Here is a 23912-nt window from a genome sequence, read left to right on the forward strand (position 1 = left end):
TTCACCCACTGGCCCAGAATTGCCGAGGACAATTGTAGCAACCTTTACTGTCATACTGATTGAATGCTAACTGACTGAGCGTAGGTCAGATATGAAAGCAGAGACTTTCCTGCCTAGATAGGCTCAGTAGTATGCCCACTCAAATAGGATTACACCCCAGCCCTGACTTCCCCCTAATCCCCCTAACCGACACACCTTGGGATACAAAGGGGCAATCTAGCACGGCTAATCCACCTAGCCTGCACACCTTTGGAGTGTGGGAGGAAACCGGAGCACCTGGAGGAAACCCACGCAAACACGGGGAGAACGTGCAAACTCCACGCAGACAGACACACGAGGCCGGAATTGAACCCAGGTCTCTGGAGCTGTGAGACAGCAGTGCTAACCACTGTGCCACCAGTTCTCGGACTCCACCTTGTACAAACCTAACCTGATCTATGTGATTCAAGTTGATCCTCTCCAACTCAAAACCTGTCACTCCCTATCATGTCCGTCCTTGCCGAGTGACATTGGCTCTCTACTGAAGGAATATTCTCCAACTATATGTCTTATACCACAGTCACCATTCCTTTTACCGCTTCTTGCTCCTTGTTCCAAGCAATCATCCACTTCACTATCAGAAGACAAACTTGGAAATGAGATGACAGCCATTAATTATTTTTTACTCATTTGTGGGACATGGGCATCGCTGGCTGGCCAGCATTTATTGTCCATCGCTAGTTGCCCTTGAAGCTGAATGGTTTGCTAGGCCATTTCAGAGTGCAGCTGAGAGTCACGGCACGGTGGCACAGTGGTTAGCACTGCTGCCTCACAGCGTCAGGGACCCGGGTTCTATTCCTGGCTTGGGTTACTGTGTGGAGTCTGCACATTCTCGGCGTGTCTGCGTGGGTTTCCTCCGGGTGCTCCGGTTTCCTCCCACAGTCCGACAGGCATGCTGGTTAGGTGCATTGGCCATACTAAGTTCTCCTGCAGTGTACCCGAACAGGCGCCGGAGTGTGGCGACTAGGGAATTTTCACAATAGCTTCACTGCAGTGTTAATGTAAGCCTACTTTGTGACACTAATAAACAAACTTTAAAAGAGTCAACCTCATTGCTGTGGTTCTGGAGTCACATGTAGGCCAGACCAGGTAAGGATGGCAGATTTCCTTTCCTGAAGGGCATCAGTGAACCAGATGAGCTCTTCTGACAATCGATAACTGTTTCACAATCATCAGTAGATTCTTAATTCCAGATAATTTTTAATTGAATTCAAATTTCATCATCTGCTTTGGCGGGATTTGAACCAGGGCCCCCAGAACATTAGTTGAGTTTCTGGATTAATGGTCTAGCGATAATACCACTGGCCCGTCACCTAGGACAGGGTTAAGAAACACATTGTGCTGTGATATAAAATTGACTTCCAACCTCCTCACTTCCCTCTCCCGTTAAGATTGGAAGAGTGTCCATTTCCACAAGCTTTCCAAGCGCACCCCTTGATGCAGAGGTTGCCACCGCTCCCCCAACATTAAAAACTGAGACCTGCTCACGGTATTAGCATTCATTAAACATTGCCCTCCTCTGTTATTTGCTCTGTTAAAATATTGAGTGTTGAGTGGTATTGAGGGTTCATGCACAAATGTCACAGAGGAAAACCTGCAGCAGAAGTCTTGTGCTTTTTCCATTTCTGGCTGTAAATGCACATCAGACTGTGCATGACAGCTCCATAATGGTCACCTCAGTGTCACGTTGCCTTGGTGTCGGAACATCAGTTTGTATTGCATGTTGGCCTCTTGTTAGCCATTGAGTCTTAGCTGACTCTGTTAAGAACCTGTGTTCTGACCTGAAAATCTATTCTTCAATCCACTCAGTTCTGGTTTTAAAGAGTAGTTCAGATTTTTCCTTTGGGAACATCGCCTTAACAGCTATCACAAGCAAACCAGTACCTTTCTTTGTGCATCTCCCTGCAAGTCCTTTTTTTGGGTGGATTGGTGGATTGGCCATGCACCTTAGTGTCCAAGATGTGCAGGTTAGGGGAATTGGCCATGCTAAATTGTCCCTTATTGTCCAAAGATGTGCAAGTTAGGGGGATTGGCCATGCTAAATTGTCCCTTATTGTCCAAAGATGTGCAGGTTAGGTGGATTGGCCATGCCAAATTGCCCCTTATTGTCCAAAGATGTGCAGGTTAAGGGGATTGGCCATGCTAAATTGTCCCTTATTGTCCAAAGATGTGCAGGTTAGGGGGATTGGCCATGCTAAATTGTCCCTTATTGTCCAAAGATGTGCAGGTTAGGGGGATTGGCCATGCTAAATTGTCCCTTATTGTCCAAAGATGTGCAGGTTAGGTGGATTGGCCATGCCAAATTGCCCCTTATTGTCCAAAGATGTGCAGGTTAAGGGGATTGGCCATGCTAAATTGTCCCTTATTGTCCAAAGATGTGCAGGTTAGGGGGATTGGCCATGCTAAATTGTCCCTTATTGTCCAAAGATGTGCAGGTTAGGTGGATTGGCCATGCCAAATTGTCCCTTATTGTCCAAAGATGTGGAGGTTAGGGGGTTTGGCCATGCTAAATTGTCCCTTATTGTCCAAAGATGTGTAGGTTAGGTGGATTGGCCATGCCAAATTTCCCCTTATTGTCCAAAGATGTGCAGGTTAGGGGGATTGGCCATGCTAAACTGCACCTTAGTGTCCAAAGATGTGTAGGTTAGGTGGATTGGCCATGCTAAATTGCCCTTTATTGTCCAAAGATGTGCTGGTTAGGTGGACTGGCCATGCTAAATTGCCCCTCAGTGTCCCAAGCCGTGAAACATTTCCAAATGAGAGGTCATAATGAAATTCCTTGCACTGACACCATTAGAACATAGAACGTAGAATAGTACAGCACAGGAACAGACCCACGATGTTGTTAAAACAAATTAAACTAATCCCTTCTGCCTGCCCTTGATCCCTGTGGGGTGGCACGGTGGCACAGTGGTTAGCACTGCTGCCTCACAGCGCCAAGGACTCGGGTTCAATTCCTGGATTGGGTCACTGTCTGTGTGGAGTCTGCACGTTCCCCTTGTGTCTGCGTGGGTTTCCCCCAGATGCTCCGGTTTCCTCCCACAGTCCAAAGATGTGCAGGTTAGGTGCATTGACCATGCTAAGTTCTCCCTCAGTGTACCCGAACAGGCAAGTGTGGTGACTAGGAGATTTTCATAGTAACTTCATTGTCGAGTGAATGTAAGCCTACTTGTGACTAATAAATGTACTTTAAAACTTTAAATATCCCTCTATTCTTTGCATATTCATGTGTTTATCTAAAAGCCCCTGAAACGCCCCTATGGTATCTACCTCCATCACCTGGCAACGCTTTCCAGACACTTATCACTCTGCGTAAAAAACTTTCCCCACACATCTCCTTTGAACTTTCTCCCTCCCTCCTGAAGTGCATGCCCCCTAGCATTGGACATTTCAGCTCTGGGAAAAAGATTCTGACTATCAACTCTATCTATGCCTCTCAGAATTTTATGGACTTCTATTAGGTCTTCCCAGCATATATTCTGTAATCAATCAGGTTGCCAATTTCTATCCTACTGCTGTGCTGACTGTCTGACAAATCTGACTTGAGATATGAGCCAGAATTTTACCGCCTGGCCCATCACGGGAATCGGAGGAGATTTTACAGTTTCCGGACGAGCGATGATGTAATATCCCGCCCGTGGACTCCTTGAGTTGTCTGTCCTTCTTTTTCACTTTCATCTATTCATCACTGTCCTTGGGAGACAGCTTGGTACATTCTCATGACATTTCCATTCTCTGCGTCCTATTCATGCTGATGTGCAGAGAATATGGAAAAAAAGAACAGGAACAAAGGTTTTCAGAATTAAAAAAGATTTTGAGAGGGTCAGCAGTTAAAAAAAAAACTGTATCGACTGGTTGACAGATTGGGAACAAGGAGATATAGACGCATGACTATGACTGGAAGAATGACGACATTGGTGAAAGGATTTTCTTTCAATATAGAATAAAGTCCAAAGATTTGCAGGTTAGGTGGATTGGCCATGGTAAATTGCCCGTTAGTGTCCAAAGATGTGCAGGATAGGTGGATTGCTAAATTGTCCTTTAGTTTCCAAAGATCTGTAGGTTGGGTGGATTAGCCATGGTAAATTTGCCTTAGTGTCCAAAGATGTGCAGGTTAGGTGGACTGGCCATGTTAAATTGCCCCTGAGTGTCCAAAGATGTGCAGGTTAGGTGGACTGGCCATGTTAAATTGCCCCTTAGTGTCCAAAGATGTGCAGGTTAGGTGGATTAGCCATGGTAAATGTGTAGGGTGCAGGGTTACACAGAGAGTTGATGCAGACTTAATGGACTAGTTTTCTTTCTGCACTGTAGGGTTTGTTTGGTTCAAAACAGGGTTATTAGAACAGGAGCTATTGAAGCAAAGGCTAGCTTGAACTTGGACACATAATAGAAAACAAGGAATATAAGAGGATATAAAAGCTGAGAAGAGGGGTTTTAGCTCCAAGTGAAGGTCCAATAACAGTGCTTATTCACCGGGCTGTGTTGTCTCTCTCAGTTGTTATTCCTGTGACACGAGTATCATTTGATCAATTTTCTTTTAAAAATTATAGACTGAGCCCTCATTGAAATCATTATCACTTTATTCATCAACAATCTTCAATCTGGGAGTGGATACCAATCTTATCCTGGGATTTAAGAAGCTTGAACAATTGACCAACATCAAGTGGTTTCTCACAAGCTATGTTACCAGGCTCTGTGTTTAACAGAAAATGGGTGCAAGGAAAGGGAGGCAGACAGATGCGGTGGACAGCTAACGTATTTGTCTATTTTCCTTTGTGCAGGGGAGTGATGACGGAGACGTGGACAAGAACAAATGCTGCACACTCTGCAATATGTCGTTTACCTCTGCAGTGGTGGCACAGTCACATTACCAAGGCAAAATTCATGCCAAAAGGCTAAGACTACTGCTGGGAGAGGAACCGCCTTTGGGAACAGGTGGGAACTTAGTATTGTATTTTGACGGAATATCAAAGGAAAAGGAATCAACATGCCAAGCACCATACAGCGTACGGTCCGAAGGTTTGAAAGACGTGCTGGTTAGGTGCATTAGCCAAGCTAAATTCTCCCTCGGTGTACCCGAACAGGCGCCGGAGTGTGGCCACTAGGGGATTTTCACAGTAACTTCATTGCAGTGTTAATGTAAGCCTACTTGTGACGCGGATAAATAAACTTAAAAAAATTATTGCACGGTGTTATGCCATGTGCTTCCAACTCAACAAAATAAAGCTTAAAGTTCATTGATTAGTGTCACAAGTAGGCTTACATTAACACTGCAATGAAGTTACTGTGAGAATCCCATAGTCGCCACACTCCGACATCTGTTTGGGTACACTGAGGGAGAATTTAGCATGGCCAATGCACCTAACCAGCACGTCTTTCAGACTGTGGGAGGAAACCGGAGCACCCGGAGGAAACACACGCAGACACGGGGAGAACATGCAGACTCCGCACAGACAGTGACCCAAGCCGGGAATCGAACCCAGGTCCCTGGCGGCGCTGTGAGGCAGCAGTGCTAACCACTGTGCCAATAAAATTAGCAAAAGAGTCAGGGTCCTCGTGATTTGATGGACCCCAAAAATTGTACAGAGAAAATAACCTGAAAATGAATGTGTAGGGATAAGTAGAAATGAAAGCGGGTTAAGTGTAAGATTTTTATAACAGTATTCTATTTCTAGGTGTTTTGCATAGGGTGGACTTATGTTTATGAACGTTTAAGGTGGCCACTTTTAAAATGGTCAGATAGAATTCCTGTTGGACAATTACTAAAGTAGTTGGGGAACAGGAAAGCTGTTGTTCGTGAAGATACAAAATTGTTTTATGATGGAGCTCCTTTGAGTTTTGACCTGAAACTGTCTTCATGGACGCAATACAATTAATTGTTTGTTTTTCAATCAGTTTGAAGGAATATCTAAAATTGGCCTGAATGTAAGATAACATTATGTTTGAACAATCCATGCATTGCTTTAATTGATCTGTGCCAGAGGGAACTTTTATTCTCCGATATCATGGTAGGAAGTGTTATTTAACTGTTTATTTTTAATAGCTTTAGTGTGTGCTTGCATTAAGATATGTTGACAAGAGAATGTGACTTTATTTATGGCTTCTCTGTATCTGGAAGGAAATATACATTTGTTTGTGATGCAATGTAGACTTTTAGAGTCTACAACCCATAAAGTAGAGGCTGTTGCAAAAGGTGGGGTGACACAAGATGATTTGTGTCCCACAGCCAATAGGAGGGGTGAGTTGGGACCATCTCCAAAAAAGGGAGGAGGACTGGGAGACTGGGGGATACAAGTTGAGAAATCATAATCCTCATTGGCACATGGCTTCTGAGGTACGACTCTTCTGGACACAGTTCAACATCACTTCAAAGACAAAGCAGAGGGACACCATCTGGACTGGCAACAAGAGTTCCAGGGGTGAGAAACTTCTATGTTGTCTTCACAGAATCCTAGAATCCCTACAGTGCAAAAGGAGGCCATTTGACCCATTGAGTCTGCACCAGCTCTCTGACAGAGGATCCCACCCAGGCCCTTTGCCATAACCTCAAGTATTTACCCTACTAATCCCCCTAACCTACACATCCTGGGAAACGTTATGGGCAATTTACCATGGCAAATCTACCTAACCCTCACATCTTTAGACTATGGGAGGAAACTGGGGCACCCTGAGTAAACCCATGCAGATAAGGGGAGAACATGCAAGCTCAACATAGTCACCCAAGGCTGGAATTGAACCCGGGACCCTGGCACTGTGACGCAGCAGTGCTAACGACTGTGCCACCGTGCCGCCCCAGATTCTTGTTAAGTATAAATATAATCTTGCTTCATAGATTCTACTTGAATCTCAAATACTTGTTATTTGTACAGTGTAGGTCGAACATAACTGAGGACTATAGTGTTAGAAATTAAAAATTTGGACTTCAGAGTTTGTTTTATTTAGAAGGGTTTTATACCTCAAAACCCTAAACCTTACATAAAGAACTAGAAACTAAAGGTCCACCCAGAATTATCTCAAAAGATGTGGGAAAAAATTCCACCATTTCTTTCCCACGAGCAATTATTTGCAAACGCAGCCATGTGACTCAAGCGAATGATGGAGCAGAGTTTAGGTACTTCCTTAGAGGGCAGCAAAATGAAATCAAGGGCGAGATGCCAGAGGTCACTTTTGAACACTTTGTAGTGGCTGTTTTCATCTCGTCTGAACAGAGGATTGCAAATGAAATAGCTGTGTGCCCACCCAGCCTCCAGGATGGTGTGGCCTTGGCAAGGCAGTGCAACAAGTCATTACAAAAAGAGATCTATCAAAAATGTCCTTATTGTAGCTGATTGTGTTTGCCCTTCTGGTAGATTGCTGTTTCATATGATCGATAAAACGCAGCAAGATTATTTGTATTTCCAGGGGTTTTATGTCTTTTTTGAACAGGTACTAAAAAGCCTGCTGAGGCGAGGTTTTCAGGCAGCAGTAATTGGAGCGATTTCCCGACTCGTTTCAGCGGAACCAGGTTTTGTGGCATTGTCAGCCCACTTCAGTAATTGTTTCTGATTCTCGTTTCTGGCCGGCTTGGCCAGCAGCTGCTTTGGCTGTTCCAACTGTCAGATCACTTCTTTCAGGTCAGCTCAAAACCGAAGCCTGTTTCTCCGGTTGGTTCTGGTGGCTGACGGATGCCAGGACTCGACCACTCGTTCACAGGGCAATGAGCAGTGTGACCTTTGGGAACTAACCGTGATCTTCATAAGATATAGGAGCCATTCAGCCCATCGAGTGCTCCACCATTCCATCATGGACGATACGTTTCTGAACTCCATTCTCCCGCCTTTTACCCGTAACCTATGATCTCCTTACCAATCAAGAACCTATCTATCTCTGTCTTAAATAAAGTCAATGACTTGACCTCCACAGCCTTCTGTGGCAATGAGTTCCACAGATTCACCACTCTCTGGCTGAAGAAGTTCCTCCTCATCTCGGTTCTGAAGGGTTGTCCCTTTACTCTGAGGCTGTGTGCTTAGATCCTAGTCTCTCCGACGAATAGAAACATCTTCTCCACGTCCACCGAGTGTGCTGGTGTATGCAATGTACCTGTGCCGATTTGCAAATGCATGCTTCTGGTTGCCATCCCTGCCAGTGTCAGAAGCCGGGAGAGGGGGGAATGCCCTGGTGCTATAATCGCTGAGGCCTGGATCCTGGGTGACCCCAGCTCTTTTGGCCGAGTGGCCTGTCAATCCTTATGATCCAGTAAAAAGCCTCACAACACCAGGTTAAAGTCCAACAGGTTTATTTGGAATCAAGAGCTTTCGGAGCGCTGCTCCTTCATCAGGTGAGTGGAGAGGTGGGTTCACAAACACGACATATCTCAGCAAAGACACAATTACAAGATAATTACAGATTGGAATGTGAAGAATGGTTCATGTTCTTTACATTCCAATCTGTAATTATTTTGCAATTGTGTCTTTGCCTATATACATGCCGTGTTTGTGAACCCACCTCTCCACTCACCTGATGAAGGAGCAGCGCTCTGAAAGCTCGTGATACCAAATACACCTGTTGGACTTTAACCTGGTGTTGTGAGACTTCTTACTGAGCCCACCCCAGTCCAAAGCCAGCATCTCCACCTAAATCCTTATGGTCAGTATCCCCAAAGCAGCCAATCCGGTGTGTAGGCTATCCCGATTAACAGGCTAGTCAGCCAATGATTGTTCTTGTTTCTGAACAGCAGCTTGTTTTGGACGAGTAAGAGGTACCAGAATCCCCAATCCTCTGCCTACCTTGGTTACCTCATAGACTGTTGTGTTTGGGCTTTGTAGGTTGCTGCTTTCTTCACTCTCCCAAATTCAGACATGCCTACAACTGTTGGAGCACACAGCAAGCCTAGTTGCCTCTGTTTACTTTATCCCCACAACAAGGCACTTGGCTCCCCAATCAATCCACGGAGACTGTTCCCTCAGTCCGTGGTAACTGTGGCCTCCGGCCCTTGACTTCATGACCTCTCCTTAGTGCCACAATGATGGTGTGGCCCTGCCCCTGGCATCCCATGAGTGTGGGAAAGTGAGCGTGTGTGGGGGATCACTGTGCGTGCGTGTTCAGGAGAGCGAGAGGGAGCACATGCGTGCATGTGCGGGAGAGAGACTGGGCGCGCGCCTGCGGGAGAGCGAGAGGGAATGCACGCATGTCTGTGGGACAGCGAGATGGAGCATGCAAGACAGAGAGAGGGAGCATGTACAATGGAGCGAGAGTGTGGGTGCGATTGAGTACTGAGACTGGGAATGAAGCAGACACCTGCGCACCCCTTACATACAATTGCTCAGTAAGTTTTATGTTTTCTTCTGACCAGAACATTTTCTTTCCAATTTATGTTGAACGTGGTGTCAAACCAGATCAAGGCATCTGCTGCTGAGTTGCTTGCTGAAGGAGAATGAGAAGTTCACCAGAATTCTGATTTCTGTTTGGAGGGCTGGCAATCAGGGTTCTTTTTGCTCCAGCTGTCCTGGGAAATGTTGGAACTGCTCAGCAAGCCTGATGGCATCTGTGCAGAGAGAAACAGACGCCAGTGACCCCATCAGAACTGGTGCAGACCTGAAATATTGACTCTGTTTCTCTCTCCACAGGTGCTGCCTGACCTGCTGAGTATTTCCAGTCTTTGTTTTAAGTTTTAAAGGTTATTTATTAGTGTCACAAGTAGACTTACATCAACACTGCAATGAAGTTACTGTGAAAATCCCCTAGTTGCCACACTCCGTTGCCTGTTCGGGTTACACTGAGGGAGAATTTAGCACGGCCAATGCACCTAACCAGCACATCTTTTGGACTGTGGGAGGAAACCGGAGCACCCGGTGGAAACCCACGCAGTCACGGGGAGAACTTGCAGACTCTGCAATGACAGTGACCCAAGCCGGGAATCGAACCTGGGTCCCTGTAGTTGTGAGGCAGCAGTGCTAACCACTGTGCCACCGTGCCGACCTGTTTATATTTAGGATTACGAGCATCAGCAGCACTTTGCTCTCCCATCATATGTTCCATGCTGGTCTTTCGTAACTGTGGTTAGTTTCAATTTGAAAATGACACAATATTTATCACTCAAGGCAAAGTGTAAATTTTCAGTAACAAAACCCACGTGTGGATAGAAATAGTAGTTTATTACCAGTGAATGTGCTAATGTACTGGAAGTTTTTTAAACTTGGAAGTGAAACTGGGAGTCTTCTGCCAATAGAAAAAGTCAACTGTTAGTTCGAGATATTCTCTTTTGTACATGGGACTGTTGTTTGCGGTGCTTCTGAGTTTCAAGCCTTTCGGATGTTGCTGTCCGGATATTACACAGGGCCAAATTCAAAGAAGCCAAGCCAGTTGCACGACATGAATAAGCAAGTTGCGTGTTATTAAACATAGAAACATAGAAAACTACAGCACAAAACAGGCCCTTCGGCCCCACAAGTTGTGCCGAACATATCCCTACCTTTTAGGCCGACCTATAACCCTCCATCCTATTAAGTCCCATGTACTCATCCAGGAGTCTCTTAAAAGACCCTATTGAGTTTGCCTCCACCACCACTGATGGCAGCCGATTCCACTCGCCCACCACCCTCTGTGTGAAAAACTTCCCCCTAACATTTCCCCTGTATCTACCCCCCAGCACCTTAAACCTGTGTCTTCTCGTAGCAGCCATTTCCACCCTGGGAAAAAGTCTCTGAGAGTCCACCCGATCTAGAACATAGAACAGTACAGCACAGAACAGGCCCTTCGGCCCACGATGTTGTGCCGAGCTTTATCTGAAACCAAGATCAAGCTATCCCACTCCCTATCATCCTGGTGTGCTCTTTGTGCCTATCCAATAACCGCTTAAATGTTCCTAAAGTGTCTGACTCCACTATCACTGCAGGCAGTCCATTCCACACCCCAACCACTCTCTGCGTAAAGAACCTACCTCTGATATCCTTCCTATATTTCCCACCACGAACCCTATAGTTATGCCCCCTTGTAATAGCTCCATCCACCCGAGGAAATAGTCTTTGAACGTTCATTCTATCTATCCCCTTCATCATTTTATAGACCTCTATTAAGTCTCCCCTCAGCCTCCTCCGCTCCAGAGAGAACAGCCCTAGCTCCCTCAACCTTTCCTCATAAGACCTACCCTCCAAACCAGGCAGCATCCTGGTAAATCTCCTCTGCACTCTTTCCAGCGCTTCCACATCCTTCTTATAGTGAAGGAACTGCACACAATATTCCAAATGTGGTCTCACCAAGGTCCTGTACAGTTGCAGCATAACCCCACGGCTCTTAAACTCCAACCCCCTGTTAATAAAAGCTAACACACTATAGGCCTTCTTCACAGCTCTATCCACTTGAGTGGCAACCTTTAGAGATCTGTGGATATGGACCCCAAGATCTCTCTGTTCCTCCACAGTCTTCAGAACCCTACCTTTGACCCTGTAATCCATCTATGCCTCTCAACATCTTATCTACCTCTATTAGGTCTCCTCTCATCCTACGTCTCTCCAAGGAGAAAAGACCGAGCTCCCTCAGCCTATCCTCATAAGGCATGCCACTCAATCCAGGCAACATCCTTGTAAATCTCCTCTGCACCCTTTCAATCTTTTCCACATCCTTCCTGTAATGAGGTGACCAGAACTGAGCACAGTACTTCAAGTGGGGTCTGACGAGGGTCTTATATAGCTGCATCATTATCCCCGCACTCCTAAACTCAATCCCTCGATTGATAAAGGCCAGCACACCATACGCCTTCTTAACCACCTCCTCCACCTGCGGGGCCAATTTTAGAGTCCTATGGACGCGGACCCCAAGGTCCTTCTGATCCTCTACCATACTAAGAGTCTTTCCCTTTATATTGTACTCCTTCATCCCATTTGACCTGCCAAAATGGACCACTAGGCATTTATCAGGGTTGAAGTCCATCTGCCACTTCTCCGCCCAGTCTTGCATCCTATCTATGTCCCTCTGTAACTTCTGACATCCCACCAGACTATCCACAACCCCACCAACCTTCGTGTCGTCGGCAAACTTACCAATCCATCCCTCCACTTCCTCATCCAGGTCATTTATGAAAATGACAAACAGCAAGGGTCCCAGAACAGATCCCTGGGGCACACCACTGGTGACCGACCTCCAATTAGAAAAAGACCCATCTATACACACTCTCTGTCTCCTTTGGGCAAGCCAGTTCTGGATCCACAGGGCAGCAGCCCCTTGGATCCCATGTCCTCTCACTTTTTCTAGAAGCCTTGCATGGGGGACCTTATCGAACGCCTTGCTAAAATCCATATAAACCACATCTACCGCTTTCCCTTCGTCAATGTGTTTAGTCACATTTTCGAAGAACTCCACCAGGCTCGTAAGGCACGATCTGCCTTTGACAAAGCCATGCTGCGTATTCTTGAGCATACTAAAACTCTCTAAATGCTCATAAATCCTGTCCCTCAGGATCTTCTCCATCAACTTACCAACCACTGAGGTTAGACTCACCGGTCGGTAATTTCCTGGGCTATCCCTATTCCCCTTCTTGAAAATAGGAACCACATCCGCAATCCTCCAATCCTCCGGCACCTCTCCCGTCTCCATCGACGACGCAAAGATCATCGCCAGAGGCTCTGCAATATCTTTCCTCGCCTCCCACAGTAACCTGGGGTACACCCCATCCGGACCCGGCAACTTATCTATCTTGATGCCATTCAAAGATTCCAGCACAACCTCTTTGTTAAAGTCCACATACTCAATCTTTTCAGTCCACCGCAAGCCCACAGTACATCCACCCATGTCCTTCTCCTCTGTGAAAATCGAGGCAAAATACTCATTAAGCACCTCTGCCATTTCTACTGGTTCCATACTGATTTTCCCGCCTTCTCCTTTTATAGGCCCTATTCCTTCACGTCTCATCCTTTTACTCTTCACATATTTATAGAACGCCTTAGGGTTTCCTTAATCCTACCTGCCAAGGCTTTCTCGTGACCCCTTCTAGCTCTCCTAATTTCCTTCTTTAGTCCCTTCCTACAAGCCGTATACTCATCTAGATCCCTATCTTCGCCAAGCTCTCTGAACCTTTTGTACGCTTTCCTTTTCTTCTCGACTAGGTCCCGCACAGCTTTCGTGCATCAATATTGTCTGACAAAACCGTGGTCGTAAGGTATATCCTACTGAAAGCTGAGCTTTCGATGGATTTTATGAATAGAGACGAGAAGTTCTGATGAACCGAAATGAAACAGTTTGGCCCCACTGCAACTGTGGTCTTCAATTCTCGGCACCCAGAGGATGTGAGAGAGCGGGTTAAGTGGAGGTGGGGTAAGGAGCCCTGAAGCAGGAGAAGCACCAAGGTCCAGGATTACTCTCCCTGTCCCTGTAACAAACAAGAAATCATTAACAGCTAGTATTTTCCACATATGTATTCTGAATGGGTAAGACAAGAGAACATGTGTATTAGAAGCAGCAGTAGACTATTTGGTCTCTTCGAGCCTAATACGATTGTAGCTGATCTGATCCTGGCCTCAAGACCACATTGATGCCTACCCTGGTAACCTTTGATTTCCTAGTTAGTCAAGTATCTAGCTACCACTGCCTTAAAAATATTCACAGTAAGAAGTTTAACAACACCAGGTTAAAGTCCAACAGGTTTATTTGGTAGCAAAAACCACACAAGCTTTCGGAGCTCTAAGCCCCTTCTTCAGGTGAGTGGGAATTCTGTTCACAAACAGAGCATATAAAGACACAGACTCAATTTACATGAATAATGGTTGGAATGCGAATACTTACAACTAATCCAGTCTTTAAGAAACAAAACAATGTGAGTGGAGAGAGCATCAAGACAGGCTAAAAAGATGTGTATTGTCTCCAGACAAGACAGCCAGTGAAACTCTGCAGGTCCACGGAACTGCGGGGGTTACAAATAGTGTGACATGAACCCAATATCCCGGTTGAGGCCGTCCTCGTGTGTGCGGAACTTGGCTATCAGTTTCTGCTCAGCGACTCTGCGCTGTCGTGTGTCGCGAAGGCCGCCTTGGAGAACGCTTACCCGAATATCAGAGGCCAAATGCCTGTGACCGCTGAAGTGCTCCCCAACAGGAAGAGAACAGTCTTGCCTGGTGATTGTCGAGCGGTGTTCATTCATCCGTTGTCGCAGCGTCTGCATAGTTTCCCCAATGTACCATGCCTCGGGACATCCTTTCTTGCAGCGTATCAGGTAGACAACGTTGGCCGAATTGCAAGAGTATGTACCGTGTACCTGGTGGATGGTGTTCTCACGTGAGATGATGGCATCTGTGTCGCTGATCCGGCACGTCTTGCAGAGATTGCTGTTGCAGGGTTGTGTGGTGTCATGGTCACTGTTCTCCTGAAGGCTGGGTAGTTTGCTGCGGACAATGGTTTGAGGTTTTGCGGTTGTGCAGTCAGTGAGGATGACAACTGGTCAATCTGGTGACAACTGGTGACAACCTCAAACAGACCATTGCAGCAATCTCTGCAAGACGTGCCGGATCAGCGACACAGATGCCATCATCTCACGTGAGAACACCATCCACCAGGTACACGGTACATACTCTTGCAATTCGGCCAACGTTGTCTACCTGATACGCTGCAAGAAAGGATGTCCCGAGGCGTGGTACATTGGGGAAACTATGCAGACGCTGCGACAACGGATGAATGAACACCGCTCGACAATCACCAGGTAAGACTGTTCTCTTCCTGTTGGGGAGCACTTCAGCGGTCACGGGCATTTGGCCTCTGATATTCGGGTAAGCGTTCTCCAAGGCGGCCTTCGCGACACACGACAGCGCAGAGTCGCTGAGCAGAAACTGATAGCCAAGTTCCGCACACACGAGGACGGCCTCAACCGGGATATTGGGTTCATGTCACACTATTTGTAACCCCCACAGTTGCGTGGACCTGCAGAGTTTCACTGGCTGTCTTGTCTGGAGACAATACACATCTTTTTAGCCTGTCTTGATGCTCTCTCCACTCACATTGTTTTGTTTCTTAAAGACTTGATTAGTTGTAAGTATTCACATTCCAACCATTATTCATGTAAATTGAGTCTGTGTCTTTATATGCTCTGTTTGTGAACAGAATTCCCACTCACCTGAAGAAGGGGCTTAGAGCTCCGAAAACTTGTGTGGCTTTTGCTACCAAATAAACCTGTTGGACTTTAACCTGGTGTTGTTAAACTTCTTACTGTGTTTACCCCAGTCCAACGCCGGCATCTCCACATCTTAAAAGTATTCAACAGCCCTGCCTCCACTCATCTGTGGGGAAGACAATTCCAAAGACTCACAACCTCATCTCGCCTCCACAATTCAAATTCCACCAGCTGCTGTGGTGCTATTTGAACCTGTGTCTCCAGAGAACTAGCTTAGGGCTCCAGATTGACCGGTGACATCCACCATTTCCCCTATAAAGAGGACCTCTGGTAAAATCTGTCCCCATCTGGAGCCAATTTCAAATTGCTTGTTAGCAGATGTAGCTCATCCGAAAGTGTTTCAGTTCTTCTCCATCTAACACCAACAAGTTGGTGCTATGATTAATGTTAACTTGTTACCTTGTCTGAACACAGATTCCAAGAAACCTTTCAAATGAAATGATAAGCTGATTCCAGTAGAAACATGGAACCAATGACAAGGTACAATTAATACCAATGGTGAGAAATCATAGAAACCCTACAGTGCAGAAGGAGGCCATTCAGCCCATCGAGTCTGCACCGACCACAATCCCACCCAGGCCCTATCCCTACATATTTACCCGCTAATCCCTCTAACCTACACATCTCAGGACTCTAACGGGCAATTTTTAACCTGGCCAATCAACCTAACCCGCACATCTTTGGACTGTGGGAGGAAACCGGAGCACCCGGAGGAAACCCACGTAGACACGAGGAGAATGTGCAAACTCCACACAGACAGTGACCCGAGCCGGGAATTGAACCCGGGACCCTGGAGCTGTGAAGCAGCAGTGCTAACCACTGTGCTACCATGCCGCCCATAAGGTATTAGGGTTAAGCGGACTAAAGGGTATAGAATCACAGAATCTCTCTAGTGCAGAATTTTCCCGTCCCACCTGCCACAGGCATCATAGCAGGTGGGAGGGATGCACCAAGCAAATGTCCGTTGACCTTGGGCGGGATTTTCCGGTTATGGGGTGAACATGGCCAGAAGATACTCTGGGCGGGATTTTCCGGCCCGCACACACCATAACAGGAAAACCCGCCCTGAGTATCTTACCCAGGCCCTCTCCCTTGCCCTATCCCTGTAACCTCACACATTTACCATGGCTGATCCATCTAACCTGCACATCTCAGGACACTAAGGGGCAATTCAGCATGGCCAATCCGCCCAACCTACATATCTTTGGACTGTGGGAGGAAACCGGAACACCCAGAGGAAACCCATGCAGACACAGAGAGAACGTGCAAACTCCACACAGACAGTGACCCAAGCCGGGAATTGAACCTGCGTCACTGGCATTGTGCGTAGCAGTGCTAACCACTGTGCCATCGTGCCGCAATGAAAACACCATCTGATTGAATAACACATGAGAGAACTTTTCAAGCTGGCTTAATTAATGCTCACTTCAAATTGTTCTCATTATTGGGAAGTGACCAACCTTGTTGGTAGGGGAGTGATTAATCATTCATTGTCTTTTATTTTCAAAACATAATTCCTTTCCAGTTTTCTGTTAGGCATCCAAAATAGCTTTAAAATATTCATTAAACATGAATAAAATGTAAAGCTACAATCAGCATTCAACAGTACCCAGACAGGCAGCATCAATTTTTTTAAGTTTATGTTTATTTCTTAATGTCACAAGTAGGCTTACATTAACGCTGCACTGAAGTTACTGTGAAAATCCCCTAGTTATCACACTCCGGCGCCTGTTCGGATACACTGAGGAAGAATTTAGCACGGCCAATGCACCTAACCAGCACATCTTTCAGACTGTGGGAGGAAACCCATGCAGACACGGGGAGAACGCGCAAACTCTGCACAGATGGCGACCCAAGCCGGGAATCGAACCCGGGTCCCTGGTGCCGTGAGGCAGCAGCCCTAACCACTGTGCCACCATAGAGAGAAACAGAGTTACTGTTTACTTCCTGCCGATTTTGAGCACCCACAGCGATTTGATTTTGTCAGCAACATTCAGCAGTGTGACAACATTGCATCTACATGGTTTGGTATCATTCTTCCCATGACATATTACCTGGAGTGCTCTTCGTTCAAGAGGAACGGTGGGTCACTCTACCAACAAGCGACGCACAGTCAAAATGGACCGAGTGCAGTCGCTAAACGAAAAAGAGATGAATAATTTTGGCAATATAAAAATGGCACCAAAAGCAGTCCACACTTGAACAATGTGCAAAAACATTTGCCTCGTTTGCTGTGAAAAGCATCTACTCTTTTAACTGAGTTGCGGGGACCAGAGCCAACTGAAAAATGATCTGAACTCACATAAAGCAGCTCAAGATGGCACATATAATGCAGAAATTAATTTTGCATAACTCTCAGCATATTGCTGCTATCGAGCATTGCAAAGCAATCTTGACAATATTTCTCTTGGTACTCTGGGGACTAATGGTGCTTAATAGAGGCAATGGAGAGGACTGCAGCATTAATGAAAATGCAGCTACATTTCAGGTCATTTAAAACATGTGTTTTGTTTTGGTTAATAGCATTCCAATCTATTGTACGCTGAAAGAAAAAACAGTGGCACAGGTAATTACCAACAGATTTCATCTGCTCGCTATTCCCTCACTGTAGCAATGAAAACACATTGGGAGGGTGTATTACAATTAGAAACATCCTCACAGAGTTTCCATGTTTTATTTGGGGAAAGTCTGCCTGCGACCATACCAGTGGTCTTAATCCCACCTCCCGGTCTGTGCCGAGATTGTTTACATCAAACCCGTATGGCAGGAGGTGCGGGAGAATTGACCTCAGCACCCGTTTTGGTGAGCAGGGAAAATTATGGGTTCCTGCTCCCCCTTAGAAGAGGTGCACTTGGATAGGCTTAGCTCCAGGTGGGTTTGGACTTGTGCGATGACCATAATCTTTCCCTCAATGTCAGTAAAGCAAAGGACTTCAGAAAGCCAAGTGGAGAATATGTTCCATCCACATCAATGGTGGTGAAGTGGAAACGGTCGAGAGCTTCATGTTTCTAGGCATCCAGATCACCAACAACCTGTCCTGGCCCTCCACGCCGATGTTATAGTTAAGAAAGCCCACCAACGCCTCTACTTTCTCAGGAGGCTAAGGAAATTTGGCATGTCCGCTACAACTCTCACGAATTTTTACAGAAATAGAAAGCATCCTCGAAAGCATCCTTTCCAGATGTATCACAGCTTGGTATGGCTCCCGCTCTGACCAAGACCACAAGAAATGCAAAGGGTTATCAACGTAGCCCAGCCCATCGTGCAGACCATCCTCCCATCCATTGACTACATTTACACTTCCCGCTGCCTCAGGAAAGCAGACAGCATAATCAAGGACCCCACCCACCCCGGACATTCTCTCCTCCACCTTCTTCCGTCGGGAAAAAGATACAAAAGTCTGAGGTCTCGTAGCAATCGACTCAAGAACAGCTTCTTCCCTGCGGTCATCAGACCTTTGAATGGACCTACCTTATATTAAGCTGATCTTTCCCTACACCTTAGCTGTGACTGTAATGCTATATTCTGCACCTTCTCCTTTCCTTCACCCCTATGTACTCTATGAATGGTATGTTTTGTCTGTGTTGCACGCAAGAAACAATACTTTTCACTGTATCCATGTGACAATAATAAATCCAATCAAATCAAACAAATTTGAGGGTTGTGGACGCGTCAGCACAGGAGGAGCTCGACCAAGTGACAGTCTCTTGGTTCATCAAAATAATCCATTCCAGGTCCATTCAATCAAATTTCAGCTACATTCAACAAGGCTGTATATGGTAATGCACAGCTGGAGGCATATGTTCCACTGCTAACCGTGCCTTACTTTGAAGTGGGAGATACTGATCTCTACATCTCATCATTGTGTGGTTACAGGTGCAGACTGCCACTGCCGCTTATTTTCAGCATTTTGTGAAAATGATGAAATTAAGCTGCTGATAGTGGTCAAATGTTGAAACCAAGTTCTCATGAAGCACCTGGCAGTTCTAACGTGTGGTTTTGTACTAAAGCGAAATTGTATTACACCCAGAGGCAAAGCTCAAGACACCTTACGAGAAGTAATCTTCCACGTCATGCTATAATCTTCCTTTGGGCATCAAAAGATGCACTCCCATTCGTGACATTTTTCTGTCAATGTTAATGTAAAATATCTAATTATTTATCGCAACAAAAATAGTAAAATATGATATTTGTTATTTTCTAAAGCTGGTTTCCCATTTCCAGTCCTTGTCCTGTCTGGAATCCGTACGTATGGCAAGGCAGTGTCACAGTGATTGGCACCCGGGTTCAATTCCGGCCTTGGGTGACTGTGTGGAGTTTGAACATTGTCCCCGAGTGCTTCGATTTCCTCCCACGCTCCAAAGGTGTGCAGGTTAGATGGATTGGCCATGGTTAATGCTTGAGATTACATGGATAGGGTGGGGAGAGGGCCTCGGTAAGATACTCTGTCAGAGAATTAGTGCATACTCGATGGGCCGAATGGCCTCTTCTGCACTGCAGGGATTCTATGAATTTATGATATTCAGTCATCTAAGTCTGATTAGTTAGCTGATCAACAATGCTGTACCAAACATTATGTTGCTGTACATTTGCACACACTCTTCAGAAGTGGCAGAATGTTATAGAGAACAAAGAACAATACAGCACAGGAACAGGCCCTTCAGCCCATCAAGCCTGCAATGATACAATAGCTCTCTGTTCACCTCTCGTTCATGTGTCTATCAAGATACACCTTGAACATTGCTAATGTGCCTGCTCCCACCACCTCCACTGGCTGTATGTTCCAGGCACTCATCACCCTCTGTGTGAAAAGTTTTCCCCGCACGTCTCTCCTCAACTTACCCCCTCTCACCTTAAACCTGTGCCCTCTTATCGTCATCCCTTCCACCCTGGGAAAAAGCCTCTGACTATCCACCCTGTCTACGCCTCTCCTAATTTTGTAGACCTCTATCAGGTCGTCCCTCAGCCTCCATCTTTCCAGTGAAAGCAATCCAAGTTTATCCAACCTCTCCCCATATCTAAAACTCTCCAGACCAGGTATGTGAGGTAAGTGCCTTTGCAGCACTGTCTGTGCGTCAGTTGAGAGCACTGTTTCTTCTGGGTCCCCTCCTTTTGTAACCTCTGACTCCTCCGAAATTCTCACCTCCAGCTGCCTTCCTGCCAAACAGACAGAAGAATCTGTAAACCCTAGAATCCTACAGTGCAGAAGGAGGACATTCAGCCCATCGAGTCTGCACCGACCACAATCCCACCCAGGCCCTATCCCCATAACCCCGTGCATTTACCCTAGCTAGTCCCCCTGACAATGAGGGGCAATTTTAGTGTGGCCAATCTAACCCACGCTTCTTTCGGACTGTGGGAGGAAACTGGAGCACCTGGAGGAAACCCACGCAGATATGGGGAGAATGTGCAGACTCCACACAGATAGTGAACCAAGCCGGGAATTGAACCAGGGTCCCTGGCGCTGTGAGGCAGCAGTGCTGACCACTGTGCCGCCCTAGCTGGCTGTCAGTATGGAAGGCAGCCGACAGTGCTCAAAAGACATCCTCCCGTTAATTTCCGACCCCTCAGATTGGGCCTGTTCAAGATAACACGGTTCATTTTGATTATGTTGGGTGGGTGAGTCAGAAATTACAAATCAATGTGCAAGGGCTTAACATTTACTCTCAAGAAGAATATGCTTTGTGCGCATTACAGCAAGTGCATCGCAGCAGCACTTAGTGACATTTCTCCAGGACGGATTTGTTCTTGTCTCCCGCATCTCCTGGATTGAACGAGCAATATTGTCCAAGCCGCAGAATAATGTATTTAACAGAAATACATTCCTGAAAGGAATCCCAGCAATTTATCACCCCTCTCAGCAAGTGTCATATGCCTTGAGGTTCCACGTCCTCAGCAAGCTGCATGAGGCATCACTCATTCTGGTTTAATGCTGCCTTCCATTTTGACACATGTCATTCCTGGAAAAGAAATAAACAAAGCTGATCGTGTTTTAATGGTTTGGAGCCGACATCACTCCAGCTGATCGTAAATGTCACTTTTAGCACATTTTTATGACCCTTGTGCTCCACCACTTTTGCGAGGTCGTCGGCTAAGTTTGATGTACCCACAAAGAAAAGCTGGAAAATGATAAGTTTGGAGTACAACGAGCGTAGGATGGCAAAATGTGAAGATAAAATTTATGTCGGGGCTCTGTGCGGTGCCGTTAAACTTTCAGGTTAATTCTTTTAAAAACTCAGCTCGGATTCCATCACCACTTGATTGAATGACTGACTGGTTGCCAGCTGTTGGTTAGCCAACTACTTCAGGCCCTGAATTTCCTCGGATTTTGTGCTGCTGTAACTTTGCCACAAGTGTGGGGCAAACCCCTTTTTTTCAAAACCACTTGGGCCGGCACGGCGGCACAGTGGGTTAGCCCTGCTGCCTCACAATGCCAGGGAGCTGGGTTCGATTCGCGGCTTTGGGTCACTGTCTGTGCAGAGTCTGCATGTTCTTCCCGTGTCTGTGCGGGTTTCATCCGGGTGCTCCGGTTTCCTCCCACAGTCCGAAAGATGTACTGGCTAGGAGCATTGGCCATGCTAAATTCTCCCTCAGTGTACACGAACAGGTGCCGGAGTGTGGCAACTAGGGGATTTTCACAGCAACTTCATTGCAGTGTTAATGTAAGCCTACTTATGACACTAATAAAAAAACACTTTCCACCAAGTTTCAGTGGCAGCAGCAGGAAGTTCAAGGAAGTTATAATTTATGTTACCCGGAGGATTTTGCCCCGTAACAAGTGACAGCATATTTGTAAGTTATTATTTCCTCAAGGACATGGGACCACCAACACCTGCAAGTTTCTCTCCAAGCCACCCACCACCCTGACTTGGAAATATATCACCGTTCCTTCACTGTCGCTGGATCAAACTCCTGGAGTTCCCTCCCTAATGGCATCGTGGGTCAACCCTCAGCACATAGACTGCAGTATTTCAGCCAGGGAGCTCACCACCATCTTCTCAAGGGCAACTAGGGATGGGGCAATAAATGCTGGACAGTCAGCGACGCCCATGTCCCACGAATGAATTTTTAAAAATCAAAGCGATCGCCAAAAGAATCCGGGGGGGGGGGATTTTCCCGCCCCGCCCGCCACTGGAATCATAGTGGGTAGGGGGCGGACTATGCAAAGGTCCATTGACCTTGGGCGGGATTTTCAGGTTTTAGGGCGAGGGTGGCCGGAAATTCCCGCCTCGGGCGTTTTCATGTCTTTAGGATGCTTTCCAACCTCGGCTGAGATGCACAGAGCTGGGCCACAAGTGACTTGATCAATCCTGGGTTGGAGAAAACTGCTTGAGTTCTGTTCCTGATCATTAGCGATTACCCTTGAGGAAACTACGCATGCATAGGCCTCCAAGCTAGGACCAGATCAGGTTGAAGTAATGTGACGCCCATGGGATCAAATTGTTTGCCAGCACCAGTTTGTTCGCGCCTCAGTGGTACGAAGCTATGAACCAGGATAAATGAAGATGCTGACAAATCTCATGTCCTTTAGGGAAGGAAATGTTCCATTCTTACCCGGTCTGGCCCACATGTTACTCCAGAGCCACAGCAACATGGTTGACTCTCAACTGCCCTCCAAGGGCAACTAGAGATGGGCAAAACATACTGGGCAGCCAGCGACGCCCATGTCCCACAAATGAATAAGAACTCCCTGGATTTTTTTCTTCTAATTCAGTGCACAAATATATCCAAGTCTCTCTGTCTCTTCTTGCATCCACATCATCTCAGTGAATAGTGGAACAGGCTCGCAAGGCTGAATAGGGTGCCCCTGTTCCTTGTCTTTCTTATTGTTTCCCACTGTAAATAACCCTTTCTGGAAAGGGTTGGCCACTGTTCACGGACAACCAGGAATTATGTTGTGATGGGGAATAATAAAGAGCAGATTTAAACTGACTATTAAACCAGCTTTCTCAACATTTCTCTCAGCAGAGATCGTAGAGTTATGAAAAGCCAGAGTCATTGATGTCAATGCTACATTCCAATCCGGAGAACAATGGTTTTGACCGTTCTCCAGTCACATGCTCATAGATGACTCTTCACTAGGGAAAGAACATTTTTACAGTCAATGGCTTTCGTTATCTTCTTCTCGTTATGGTCGAATTATTTTCACTGAAGCATGTAATTCCCTTTTCATGTTTCAGACTGCCAATTGCGTGTTAAGAGTGCCAAAGTTGTTTGAGTTGTTGAGCTGTTTGATCACAGCAAAATTGTTGAATTTCTGGGACCATCGCTCTAAGGGGCAGCCATTATGGGAAACCAAACACATTTTTCATTTTTAAATCCATAGGGAAGAACAGCTCTGATCATAATGTGTAGTTACAGTGTCAATACATTGACAAGGAAGGTACTTGTGTTCTTACAGCTTAATAGAGGAATTATTTTCCCATAACTTCACCCACACATTGCAGTCAAATTCAACTCTCTACAGAAACAGAGTGGATCCACTCGAGCCAATTAATGTGGCACAGTCCAAATTGCAGGTAGTACCCCCATCTACATGAATACAAAGAGAATAAAGAACAGTACAGCACAGGGACAGGCCCTTTGGTCCACTCAGCCTATGCCGACACATAATGCCCTTCCAAATGAAAGACCTTTTGCTCCTATGCGGTCCGTATCCCTCTATTCCTTGCCTATTCATGTATCTGTCACAATGCCTCGTAAACATTGCTATTGTATCTGCTTCTACCACCTCCTCTGG

General features: G+C 46.2%; 1 protein-coding gene across 1 annotated transcript in view; it reads left to right on the top strand.

Annotated features, from left to right (window-relative positions):
- LOC144509714 (zinc finger matrin-type protein 4-like) overlaps positions 1–23912 on the top strand; it is a 151573-nt gene that overhangs the window by 90988 nt on the left and 36673 nt on the right. The window contains exons 3-4 of the mRNA XM_078238495.1: positions 4821–4974; positions 14519–14561. Coding sequence (XP_078094621.1) covers positions 4821–4974; positions 14519–14561 — 197 coding nt within the window. The remainder of the gene's footprint in view (positions 1–4820; positions 4975–14518; positions 14562–23912) is intronic.

This window comes from Mustelus asterias, chromosome 22 (assembly GCF_964213995.1).
Source record: "Mustelus asterias chromosome 22, sMusAst1.hap1.1, whole genome shotgun sequence".
Taxonomy (NCBI): domain Eukaryota; kingdom Metazoa; phylum Chordata; class Chondrichthyes; order Carcharhiniformes; family Triakidae; genus Mustelus; species Mustelus asterias.